The 13396-nt window shown below is 44.9% G+C and overlaps 1 protein-coding gene across 6 annotated transcripts in view; it reads right to left on the reverse strand.

Annotated features, from left to right (window-relative positions):
- The window catches only part of LOC136998542 (uncharacterized), a 236027-nt gene that overhangs the window by 199176 nt on the left and 23455 nt on the right, over window positions 1-13396 (reverse strand). For all 6 annotated transcript variants that reach the window (XR_010889119.1, XR_010889116.1, XR_010889118.1 and 3 more), the window contains exon 3: window positions 9095-9471. Coding sequence is in view for 1 of the 6 variants with exons in the window: in XM_067351334.1 (XP_067207435.1) it covers window positions 9095-9190 (96 nt within the window). In the remaining 5 variants the exon portion in view is untranslated. The remainder of the gene's footprint in view (window positions 1-9094; window positions 9472-13396) is intronic.

Here is a 13396-nt window from a genome sequence, read left to right on the forward strand (position 1 = left end):
TGCAAAGCATGAAATGGGTACTCGCACATCACGCCGCGTGTTTAAAAAGCGAGATGCAAAAGCGCACGACATGAAAGAGGATCAATAGCCACATTAACGTACTCTGACGGGTAATTAGCGGAGATGCGAGTTGAATTACCGTATAGATGTTGGCAGGTACGAAGTAGCTTTTCGAGCCGGCCGGCGGTGTAAAAGCTTTCAACGAGCAGCGAGGCAAAGCAAACATTGGTTACAAATGGAGGGCTGCGTTACCATTTTTCCTCTCTCGCTTTTCTCACGGCGCGTCCCACCGTCTTTCCTTCTCTCTCATCTCGCGCCGGCTCTCCGCGTTGCTTTATTTCTTTCACTGCCACTGCCGGCCGATCTCCGTCTCTTCGTTTAAGCGGGGGCACGTGCAACCACGGTGGGACGTCTTCCGCATAAGGGGATGGCACACTTTCACGATCTTCTTCCTCTTTTTCCGAAGGGCGCGCGAGCGGTCCACGGGGACGAGTGGAAAACGATCTTGACGACAATTTCATTTCCTCTTATTGCCAGCACGTGTCGGCGATTCCGCTTATCCGCCATCGTATATCGAGAATGCTCCGTGCTTCACACGTTGCCGTGAGAGTATATTAATCTCCGCCAGCGAGACAGAACTGTCGATATATTTGTCGATAACGCTTCTTGTCAGCTCGGCAAAACTTTCCGCTATCGAAATGGACTCCCGCATTATTTGTGCTACTACCCCTTAATCCGCTTCAATAAAATTTCCAAACTGAATTTCTAATCGCAATTTCGGCGACACATACACGAAGACACGGTCGAACTTTATCGCTTATTCGCAATGCAATTACATTTGACATCAAATTTAGGATTAATCCGTATGTTAGATAGTAATCGGCTCCCCACGCTGATTGCCCTCGCGTAATACCATCCGCTTCCGCCATCCTCGCTATGATAGAGCCTGGCAACCCGACATATCCAATTCACCAAATATATCGCCGCAGTATATCAAAGTTTGACTACCAACAAGCTTCAATGAAGTTTCCATTTCACGTAGATCAAGCATTTCAATTTTACTTCGTATGTGCATCATTCACATAAAACTAGCACTCGTAATCGTGAATTAAACGTGTTGCGAGGGCGCAACGCGTATACTTCAAACTTTCCGTATTTTAATTCATCACTGTAAAATTTGTATAATGCTGTAAATAAAAATCTGGTAAAGCAGATAAAACTTTCGAAAGCGACGTCGGATAATGTTTTCTAAATATATATGATCTTCTCGCCTGTTTTTAAGGAGTAAAGTACACATTTTATAGCGTTGCTTTACAACGAAACATTCATCGTGTTAGGAAAGGAATTCCATGTTCCCGTAGAACGATCGTATCGTCTCGCGGATAGCGGAATCGGCGGAGTGTACGCATCCGCCCACTTAAAAGCCACGAGGTACACACGCGGCAACGTAAACGTATTATAAACGGACGATAAATCGAGGGGTCCCGTAGATTATCCTTGTACACGGCTTGGCGGGAGAACTTCATTACCGCTTCGTTCGGTCTTGCATAAACCATTTAACTCAAACCTCCGCGGTTTCTAGGCGGAGTCGACGCCTCGTACTAAATCTGCCGCTAAGCGAGTTCCGGTTCCAGCACAGAGATTTACGTACTCCGGAGGCAAGCGGCACCGGTACGTTACTTACTCCCGTGTTCTCTCCGCGAGCCTCTTTCACGACGTGTACTCACCACTCTATCCTCGGAGCTAAGACGTAAAGAGGAAAGCACCTCTCTCACCGTGAAGGGCCAACGTCAATTTCGCGCGGCAATTTACTTAGGGAACGGCTAACACCAACTAATTTGCAACGCGAAGTGCAACCTTGTACTTCGAGAGATACTTCGAGACAGAGATAGATGATAACAATGTCGAGTAGTATTAGGCACGCCTCCACATATCATATGAAAATGATATCTCTTGTGACTTGCGCATATTCCAAGCGTAGTAAAAATTTGGCTAATGTGAGTATAATTAACTTTACTCTGATACATCTCGATAAATAATATCAAAAAAAAGATAAGAATAAAGATTAACAATAATTACTTATTTAGATAAATAGAAATTTATATTGATACACATTTAATATTGATTAAAAGAATGTATAACTCTTTGAAAACTCTGGATCTAAAAAATCTAAAGTGACAGACTACGCGCAATTTCTTACTTTTTGTTTCCTCGCATAAATCTCACTTAAACCCGTAAATACGAGTTAGATGACATATCTTGGGACGGCGACATCCAATTTCTGAGATCGACCTACCTACGAAACGACCTCAAATTATTCGGAGCGTAAAACAGACTAAGCAGAACAAAGATATTGGCTGGGTTTAGGTCTAAAAGGGGTTGCTCTCTGTATCACGATTTGTTACTCCTCGCAGAAACTTCAGGAAATGAAAGCTTTCAGCCAGTCTACTCTGTTCTTTGTTCTCATTCGCTCTCGTGAATTCGAAAAAGATTGCGCATTTGAACGATGACCTCGTCTAATATTCACCGTGTCCTAAATTACTAAAAAAAACTGTACGAAATGAATAATTAATATGAACTGCTAACCTCCAAAAATAAGCTAAGAGGACACACAGAAATACTTTCTAGGACATGTATTATTGCAGACACTCATCGAAGAACTTATATCAAAATAATAACTTGTTCGAAAATAGCATGACGAAAATAAAAATTTCCAACTGTGAGATAAACTGAATCAAATAATAATTTTTGTTGGCATGTCGGAATCAAAGATGCATCAGTTTCCAATTGAATTTTCATGATTGACGTTACTTCAAACAAGTTTTGCGAAACCAAGCAATCCCGTGACATGACAAACACAATTTTCCTCAATCTCCGAGAAATAATGAATTCCTGCAGACGCTAGTGTAGGTAGAAAAGGATCGAGTCAACAGATTATAGTTTCTAATTTCAGAAAATGAGTACCGTCGCGTGGTAATTCGGAATATTTAATTTCTGTCTTAAGGCGGAATATCCAGTTTCCGCTGTGAAAACCGTGCGGCATCGTCGACAACGCTACCAACATTGTCTTTTTCTTCTTATTCGTCGCCGTCGTCGTCGTCGTCGTCGTCGTCGTGGGCGAGGGTAGTCACAGCATGTTTACACAATGTCAGCACCCGTGTTTGCCCTAGACGCCTTGAATTTCCTACTCAACCCCTTTTTCTGATTCAACAACGAGCTCGCTCGACCTCGTTTCCAAACTGAAAATGGATTTCAGATGCGCTGTTACCGCGTGCCGATTGTTAACGCCTCGACGACAGATCAATAGCCAACAAACAGCATTCGTGAGGATATAAACGGTTTTTACGACGATGTCGTTTATAACGTCGCGCTCATACCGTTATAGCGGAATAAACTGTAGCCAAACTACTTTTCAACTTCCCAAGAAATATCATTTTACGACTATTAAAACCTCATCGAGCTCGTGAAACGACTGTCAGATGTCAGATTCTCACGCTTTTTTTTGTCCTCAACGCATTTACATATTCCACTACGCTCATAAGCATATAATATTTATAAACTCCTATCCAGAGATCCCGTTTATCTCTTTATCCCTTTTTCGCGACTTATGTCAGCGTAAAAAAGATTCGAAATCCGCATCAGTGGACAGGCAATGCCGGCTTAGCGTCTCGGGCGGGGAGAACGTTATCAGGTACAGGTTATCCTTGAAAATCCGTAAAATAGACTCCGTCTGTAAGCCAGACTCGTACACCTAGCTGCGACCCATAACCTTAACGGAAAATCGAAGATGCTTACCATAAAGTCCCCCTAAAGCTCCAAATCCCACGTGTCCTGTCGCCTTTTTCTCGGTCCATGGGATTGAAAAAGCATCATAGTTGGTGGTCTCTGCTTGCGTAGAAGGAGAGCGCGAAAGTGAAAAGAGCGAGCACGACAAGAGTCCGACGCTGCCTTTTCTCACGAAATATCACAGCAAAACTGCGCTTTACTATAAGTCGGAGAATCCAGAACCTATCATTTCTAATAACGAAGAGGATCACGAAGCTTCCAACCTCTATATGTGCCTATGAAGTGAGTATTATGATAAAAATAACAATACGAAGAAAGAAAAGAGAGCTGTATTTCCACATGTCGATTTCGTTTAAATTGAGTAAAGAAGATTTTGCATCAATATTTTGTGCTCTCGCGTTAAATTCGTTACAATATTTTATTCAGTAGAATAATTATATGCTAATGGTTTAAATTCATCTTTGACAACTCCACATGTACAGCGCATAATGTAGCAGAGCACATTCCAGCTATAAAACAGCTACTTCCCACGGCCACGTTGCGAATTGCCGCAGTCTACGCTTAAATAACCGGAAGCACGCGTGAACACCCAAAGTACCAAAGTCGGTAAGTTTGAAACTGCAAAAAATCTACTAAAATCGTGTACGTGTCTCACATACGAAACGCAGTAGCGTTTGCAGCGAAGAAAAAGTAAATATGCAGACAAAAATGTTGCGTTATTTTGATATCACTTAAAAAAAAAGTTATTGAAATATTAAACTTGAGTGTTGAACCAAAGTGTTGATTATTGAATAACGTATAAACGTTCCTAACCGTTCGTTATGAAGTATCGACAGGTAACGTGTAACTCTAGATCGTATTATTAATTTCAACACGTTTTAATCGCACCAGCGTAATCGGATTGAACCGCGATTATTAATTCCCTTTCATCTAGATTCTTGTAATCGCGTAATCGATGAAACGCAAAACTGGCGCGTCTGGTGTTTTCCAATTTGACGAGCCCGTCTAATTTTGGAGCACATCTGCGGCGGTTTAGATTCGAGGGTTGGCTGCGGGATTCTTTCGACGGGTAATGAAAGAGGAGAGCCGGGGGTTCGCGAAGAACCTCCTCACGCGTGCACGGAATAATCCCCCCGGTCGAACAGCGTAAAAAAAATGCTCCAGAGAGATTTATGTTGAGTGTACAACTGTCGCGAGACTCTCGAGCGTTCGCCGAGAGAGAGTGTCTTTCTTTAGCAGCGGTTTGACTCGAGTACGTAACAATGATATAGCCGACCGTACACACCGGATATCGACACCCCGAGGCCGCTGGCTTTTCCAGGAGACAAACAATCTTCGTATGTATATCCAATATGTCCGCGAGCATTATCGATTCTCTCTCGAGAGCCATAGGGAACTCTTGAGGGTGAATGGACGGTGGAAGAGCGCAGGAGAGGAGGGCGAGAAGCGCGCGCAAGCGTTGATTTCATAACGTTTAGCAAATATCAGGTGATACAGGACGGGAAGAGGGAGGGCTGTTTACGGATGCTAATTCGCTGCTGGTGGATGAATGATTTAATAGGGTTGTCAAGGCGGATATACCGACGCGCCGCCACGTCGCGTCGTGTCCGTCGCCCTGAGCATCGCCCCTTATTCGCTTCGGATATTAAGCTCTAAGTTGTACGTTTTGTCACTGTGTACACTGGGATTTGGCCCGACTTGCCGAGCAAACACAGTCGCGTCCCGGCCCCGCGACACCCCGTGGGGATTCTCGTTTCTCACGCGACGCAATAACATGACTTAGCGGAGACGCGCGATGGACCCATTCTTCCGTTCTGCTATTTCGGTGCGGAAAATTATCGTCGGAATTATTCGCGACAATTCGCAGACGCGTATGTAAACGCGCATCGTACGCGACAAGGAATCGTCGTCTGGGAGAACGTGTTGAGTCGCGCGCGAGTTCTAATTTCTGAATAGCGGCGCGATGAAATTCGATCAAACACGCAATCCCGGGAGCATCTCTCTCCCAGGATAAACGCGCTCGTTCGTTGAATGGCGCGTGTGTATATATATATATATATAGTGAATTTACGTGGCGTCCCGACACGAACAGAAGACACGCGCTCCCCTCCCGATTCATCTATACACGGGATGCGAAGTTACCAGTGTCGCGTCCGGGTATAACCATCGAGTGTGCGGCAACTTACGGCCGCGGTTACGCACGCGAAGCATTAATTCATGCACGCGTGTGTATCCGCCCGACGGCGCGGCGCGCACATATGTATGTATATACGCGCGCCGTACACGCAACCCGCCCGGTGTGTATTACAGCCAGGTGTAGAGCGGGAACACGGTGCTCGTGTTCCTGACGGGCGCAAGGTTTCCCCCCCGTGACGCGTGTACCGCAGGATAGGTAGTAGAGTAGGTAGGTAGAGGCTGCGGTACCCGGGAGTCTGATTTACATCTGAACGTGACAAGGCCGCCCCGCGAGCGCAGCGAGGTTAGTCTTTATATGTCATGGGAAAATCTATACCGGACGGGCGTCTAGATCCGACCGGGCATTATCGACCACGCACGATATACCAGCCCCGATATGAATGCCGGACTAATTGCGAGTCGCGCTTCCAGCATCGACGTCGGCACCGATACACCGCCGATTCTCTTTGAAGCGGAAACCGGCGGGATTTGCGCCAGTGAAAAACTCGTGTAACGAGCACGACGACGTCCTGTTTATAACGACCAGCACGCCACGGTCTTGTTTAATCAAAAGGATCGGTATGGAAAGTTTAAATTGATTTTCTGCTACGGTGTCTATATTCACCGTGGAAAGTGCAGCGTTCTTTATTATTCTTCGTGGGAGCGAGTGGATATAAAGTGTTGTAAACGTATTTTTTAATAGTAATGTACTTCAGTACCATTATCGCAATTCCGCTACATGAGTAAATTCATATGTTCGTTGCAGAAAGAATTGTTACAATTTTTGCAGTACAAAGATCGTGTTTTCCAAACTACTCGAATACAGTATGCAAATAATTGTAGACACAGACGCTCGTTGTCTCATTTCCTTCCGCAAACGACGACATTTCCGTACGAACTACGCATCCCCCACCCTTTCGCAACCCCATTTGAGGTTTCCCCAAGCCATCACGAAGAAAGACTCTTACTTCTCGCTTCCCGATATTCATTACGAATTCACACGAGCCACCAGTCAACATTTCAAGCCGTCGGAAAGTCGCGCCGTCTTTGTCTCTGTCTACGAGCCGACAATTGCGTCGGCGGCGGCGCAAACACGGGCGACGCGAACGAGCGCAGACAATCGAATTTCAATTTAGATCCGCCGAAGCGCTACTTCCCGTTACACGGTTGAACAAGCAATCCTTTCCATTAATACGACAATAGTACTGCGCGTTCTCTGACGTATTTACTCCGCGTAGGGATCTCGCGCGCGCGTGCGCGCGCGCGCACACACAAGCGGGATGACGTTTCGTCTCGACAGGACACACGCGCCGCACAACCGAGATCTATTTTCCATAAGTACCAGCCGCGCTTTCTCTTCCTCTTCCTTCGGAATCGTCGCGGTTCACTGGCGAGAGCGCCTCGTCCTTTCTCGCGAGACGCGAAGCGCGAATACGGACGACGAGATCTATGAACCTACGCGAGGATACGCTCCGCGAGTACAATGCGCGCGCTTCATTCCGTCTCTCCGGCACGCGCCGCGATATATGTCACTTTGCATAATGCAGGAGCTCTTTCCTTCCGGCGCGATTTTGGGAGCGTGAGGGAGAGGCAAACCGTCCGCCTTTCGTCTTTTCTCCGCTCTATATTGCAGCGTTTCCTGCTCCTTGGCGGAGCACTCTGTAAACATGACACCGCCGGAGATGACATGTAATATGTAAAACGCATACACATACATATGTAACGCGCGGAAATAAGATACGTCGGGTTGCTATTTGGTGATAGGGCTTATGCAAGCGATGAAATTTGATTAAAACGCTTGATTTAATAGCGCTGTTGACACGTGAGCCGAGAACCTCGCGTATTATTAAATGTTGTACTATTTTATGTAATGTAATATAATGAGATAATAATATTATGAACAGCTAAATGATGTTAATAGTTTCATAATGCAAATATTGATTCGATATAATGACGTCATTGCAATTTAATTTAGGAAAAACGGAAAAACGCAAAAAAATGAAATTACGCTTGACATTTTCCCTGTTTCGCATTATTCTAACCCCGTAACAAGATAGCTACAGTTTCAACCGAGACGGTCTATGCCTTCCAGAACGTATCAGAATCGAAGGGAGAGATGGGAGAGACGGACGGGCGAACAGGCGAATGGAATCTACATATTCATCGGATCTTAACGGAACAGCCCTTGAGGCGTGTGTACCACGGGCGAACTTCCTCGCCGTGGAACATAGACAAAACAGGTTGCCGACGTAACAGCGCATACGCCCTAACGGCGCGCATTATGGTGGATCACAGTGTAACGCTCAAAAAATCGAGGAATGAACGAACGACACCTCATCCCGATGGATGAATTTTGCTGCATGCAGACGCGCGCGCGCGCAGCGATGGAACGCATTAAAAATGCAAAGGATTTTTTCTCAAAACTGCAACTTTCCGCGCGTGGCTTCTCTCACTCCTCGTATACTTGTTTAGTCGAACCGACGCTATGGACGAGAGCCATCGGGGACGAGCGAGAGAGATAAAAAAGGATAGAGACAGAAAATAAGATCCATTTGCATATTCATCGACTTCTAGGCACGCCGCCCTCAAGACATGTATGTTGCGCGAACGAATTTTTTATATGAACGCTCCTTTACGAAACTAGATGAAGGCGCATACTACGCGCGTGTATACAGAGTGTCTCAAAATTATTGTGCCAACATCTGTGAGCGGGTAGGGAAAAGTCTTTTACAGTTTTCGCAATAATTATTGCAAAAATAGAGAAATTAATTATAAGGGATTAGTGAATTAGCCCGCATTTTGCGCGACTGTGAAATATATACTTTAGGTGTGCCAGCGACATATATCACACGATAACAAAGGGTAAAGTTTCTGTCCTCGCCAAACTTTTCGTTGCGACACTCGCCGCTGTCACACCTAGAGTGTATGTCCTACAGTCTAGCCGCACAAAACGCGCACTTATTCGCCAATCATTTTTAATTAAAATACCAATAATTATTATAAAAATTGCAAAACAATAAAAGATGTTTCTGTTCAGCTTACTCTCCTCACCCGCTCACAAATGTTTGCACAATCATTCTAAAACATAGCCTCTTCACAAAAAAAAATGCATTTTTTATGATAAATTACTTACTGCATCGTTGCTCTCCTGTCGCCCGATGCCTCCTAGGCCTCCTCCTCCTCCTCCTCTCCTCAGCGATCCTTCGACACTCACACGCGACGCACGCATTGCTCGCGCGCGTATCCAAAATCGCGCGACACTTTAAACGGCACTCCCGACGTCGCAAGCGAACCGAATTGTCTAAGCTGCGACGTTACGCGCGAATTCCGTCCGCGTTTCAGACGACCGCATTTTCCAATTAAAAATACGTTCGTCAATAATTCAACGTTTCGAACTCGCGCGAAACTATTACGGCACTCCCGGCATTAACGGCACTCCCGACGCGCACTTTGTTATATTATAACGGAACGAATATATTTCGTAGTACCGATTACACGCACAAAGTTTATCTGTAAAATATAAATACATTTACATTACAATAATATCCAAAACAATACTATAGTTATACAAGTCATGCATTTCATTTCAATAATTGTTGCAAAAGTTGCAAAACGTTAAAAGACTTTTTGTTTAGTTTATTCTCCATTATCCGCTCACATGCGTTGGCACGATCATTCTGAACCACCTTGTATATCCCGCACTCGGCCGGAGATAGCCTCGCACACGGTCCTCAGCGTATCATCTTAATTAATTCCCGCAATTTCCTTTCGCATTACCCGCGATATTACCGGCAAAAAGTTAATTACTTTATGACACTGCACCCGGCGGAATAAAACGGCGCCGTGGATCCTGATTTCAACGCGACAAGCGCGACTGCGAGGCAGCGATTTTAGACAGCGATTGCATTTTTAGGCATATCTGCTTGTCAATTAAATCCCGATTATCGTCCGCCCGCGCGCGCTGTACCAATAGCGCGTGATTAATGTATCGCCCGCATCCACAGAACGCGATATCCCTTTGCTCTTTGTTCGATGGCGCAGTTTGTTGCAACGGGGCTCGAAAACGCGCTTGGATAGTCCTTCTCCCAATTCACCCGCTGGCTATCGGAAATAATCAACGTCGCCTATTATATACGCCTCTCGCTCTCATGTTATACCGCAAGCATGATACCCAGCATCCAACAAAAAAGCAGCTTATGGTACTTTATAATTCTAATCGATTACGTGATAAAAAAAAAAGAAACTCGTATGTCACTGGGTTACCGCGTTCTCTAACGATGCTCGAGCGACATTGAAAAAACAATTGTCCGGCAGCCTCGTGACGCGAGCAGTGGCTTTTCGGCCAATTTTTCCTTTTCCCTCTCACGATTGCTCGATCGAATCGACACCGCCAGTCAATGTGAGCTACAGAATAGTCATAGCTAGAGAGAGAAAGAGAAAGAGAGTGGGAGGGAAGGGGAGGAGAGAGAGAGGCGGAGAGTGAACGAGATATGGGACCGGATCTGTGGGGCATTATTTATTATTAACGATATTCATGCGCTTGTCAATAACAGAGATTTCCACTCGGTGCGATGATATCGACTGACACGCGGTTAAACCGAGTGACATGCGGCTGCAGCGGAGTCCGCCGACGCCAGCGTCGGCCCCGTCCGTCGCGTGTGTCGTCCTTTCTCGCCCTACCCTCTTCCGACATTGTAAACGTTCGACGCTTTATTTACACACGCGCTACCCCCAGCCCGTTCTCAAATCGCACGCGCCATCGATTTCGATCAGCTCGTGTCCCCGACGGGATTGCCCGCCTCGTCGCGCGAAGGCGCCTTCCAAGCCGTCGAAATCGGCTTTGCGTCGGCAACTCAGACGCTTTAGCGGGGCTATCGCCCGATTAACTCGAGATGCGCTTCGATTAATCGGCGGAGCATCAAAAAGCGAAATAAATCAGATATAGGTATATCCGGTTTATCGGCGCGAGAGTAGCAGGTCTGCTCGCGGCACACTCGAACGCCCAATTCGTTCGCGAATCATTACTTTCATCGAAGAACTATCTCCCGATACGCTCGGATTTCGAACGATAACACCGATAACAATCTCAAGTACTAATGATCCGAGCTAAACCACTTTATTTCCCAAGAGCACAGAATCATATCCAATAGTCGGCATAGTCGCGATCGCGATACACGATGTTAAATAATGAAAAATAGTTTGCAAAAATAAAGATTTGTTATATAATATTTTTAATAAAACAATACACTGTAAATTTACGCGAACAATTTTGTTTAGTTTTCCTCGCATTTACAAAGTATTTGAAAACTGCCGAAACAAATATTTCGTGCGTATTCCCTCTCAACGTGAAAATCGCGCTTTTCCCGTGCGCGAGTCCGCCGTATCGCGGAAGAAATTAACTGCACTACATTACGCTCGTTAGCTTGTCGAGAATAAGAGCAAAGAGAATACCGTCGATTGTATAAAGGAGGGCCCTCCACGCGAAATCGATCCGGAAGTTCTCGCCGATAGCAAGTTTAGCCCATGCCGGAATTGGTTTCGGACTTCCTCGGCGAGCTGTGCCTTTCCCCCCCCCCTTTTTTTTTTTTATTTTCACATTTCGATTTCCTATGCCGCAGTTTCTGCCGCCTAACAAACGTTAACAATCGTTAAAGCCGATAATTACACGCGAAATTCCATAAATTTTATTTTGCTGGAATAGTTTGTCGTAAGGTATTTTCCGCCGAGCAGTGCGGCGAACGAGTTCCCTTTATAACAGTTTTTTAACCTCTATGGGACTTTCCGTTCTCGTAATCCCAAAATATATTATCTTGTAACCGAATGATGTTAGAGACTACCTTTCTGAATTTCAATATCGAGGGGATAGTGGATAAAGCGAAGTATCCGATCAGACGAATAAGGATAAAGTACTTTCATCTCTCTAGCGCAAAGGGATCTCCAGTTTAGCATTTATTAGAAGCTCGCCTGTATCGCATTACTTATTCTCATGCGTCCGTTTGTCTGCATGACAAATTTTATAAAAATTATGCGGATATACCTTTGTAAAAAAAACTCCGCGTACCATTATATCAAAACAAAGAAAAATCTAATTTTTTTATGAGCCTAAATTCAAATATAAATAACAATGCAAAATTACAATATATTATTTCGCGAGTGATATAAAGCTAGAAATGCCGTCGTTTGTTTTACGCGGTTGTATTGATTTTTAATGCCATTATTTCAACCTTTTCGATCTACTTGCCGTCTAGACGAATATCTAGTTCGGCGTGTCATTCTGGGATTCACGAGTTTCCTTGCATACGTTTTGTAAGGCGCGCGCGAACAAAAGCTGTAGACAAAACGAGATCCGACCTAAATCCGTTTTCTGTCAACTGAAACCGATCAACGTTTCACAGAGAAATCTATCTTTCAGAAAACGGATTGCATGTAATTTATACAGAATATACATAGAAATGTATGCGTTAAGCTAAAAAAGACATCGTATAATGATGCGAAAGCGGATCTACATAAAATCTATCTTTCCAAGTGCATGCTGCTGTGCATATCTCTAGTGTAGCGAGTTACCTTTGAGCAACCTCTACAACATCGTCCACTACTGCCTATTAACGAAAATTGGTAGGATCTCGTGATCGCACAAAAGGCAAAGCCATCGTCGAATTAGCAGATCGGAGTGCTGCCACGGAAGGGGACGTCTAGTTCAACGACCCGGTGATGCTTTATCGGACGCTGACAATCACCGCGGAAGGCACAAAGCCGATCGTAAAGTTCCAATTAACGGGGAAGGGAATCGAGAACGACTACGATCGGGCGTCGTTGCAAAGACGATCGGCGAGTAAACACGATCGAAGTGCTCGACTTACAGAATCCGCCCTCGCCGCTAATGCAAATTCCTTGGCTGTTATTAACATTCTTTGGACCGTAAGATTCGCATCTTCCACTTCAACATTTTCTGCTCGGGATCTTTTTACTCAAACTCACTACGTCATTGTAAATAAAAATTGCGCTGTCGTTAAATAAAAATTGAGTGTTTCGATCGCCACTTCATAATTTATCATTCCTGAAAGTGACTTTCATCGAGACGAAAATAACGCTGACAGTTACAACTACCCGCGGGCTTACTCTGAAACTTCCTTTTTAAATAAAAGTGCATTTAATAAACGTTGCCCTAAAGGCAAAACGCTTTCGAAAGCGTCTTTCTGCAATTCTTCGGTACGCCTGTGATTTGCTGTAATTCAGTAAAAGAATCGAGAAAGAAGAAGAGAATTCTGTGAAAGAAACCATAATTCCCGCGCCATGAACGAAATTGTTCGCGGCATAAAAAAAATCACGCGAGAGAGCGATTCGCGTAATGCGTCGAGTCGATGCGATGAATCTTCGCACTCGGGATATCGTTCTGGGCGATAATATGTTAACGGGCGATTTAACGTTTGCCCAT

The sequence above is a fragment of the Linepithema humile genome, chromosome 3 (genome assembly GCF_040581485.1).
Source record: "Linepithema humile isolate Giens D197 chromosome 3, Lhum_UNIL_v1.0, whole genome shotgun sequence".
Taxonomy (NCBI): Eukaryota; Metazoa; Arthropoda; class Insecta; order Hymenoptera; family Formicidae; genus Linepithema; species Linepithema humile.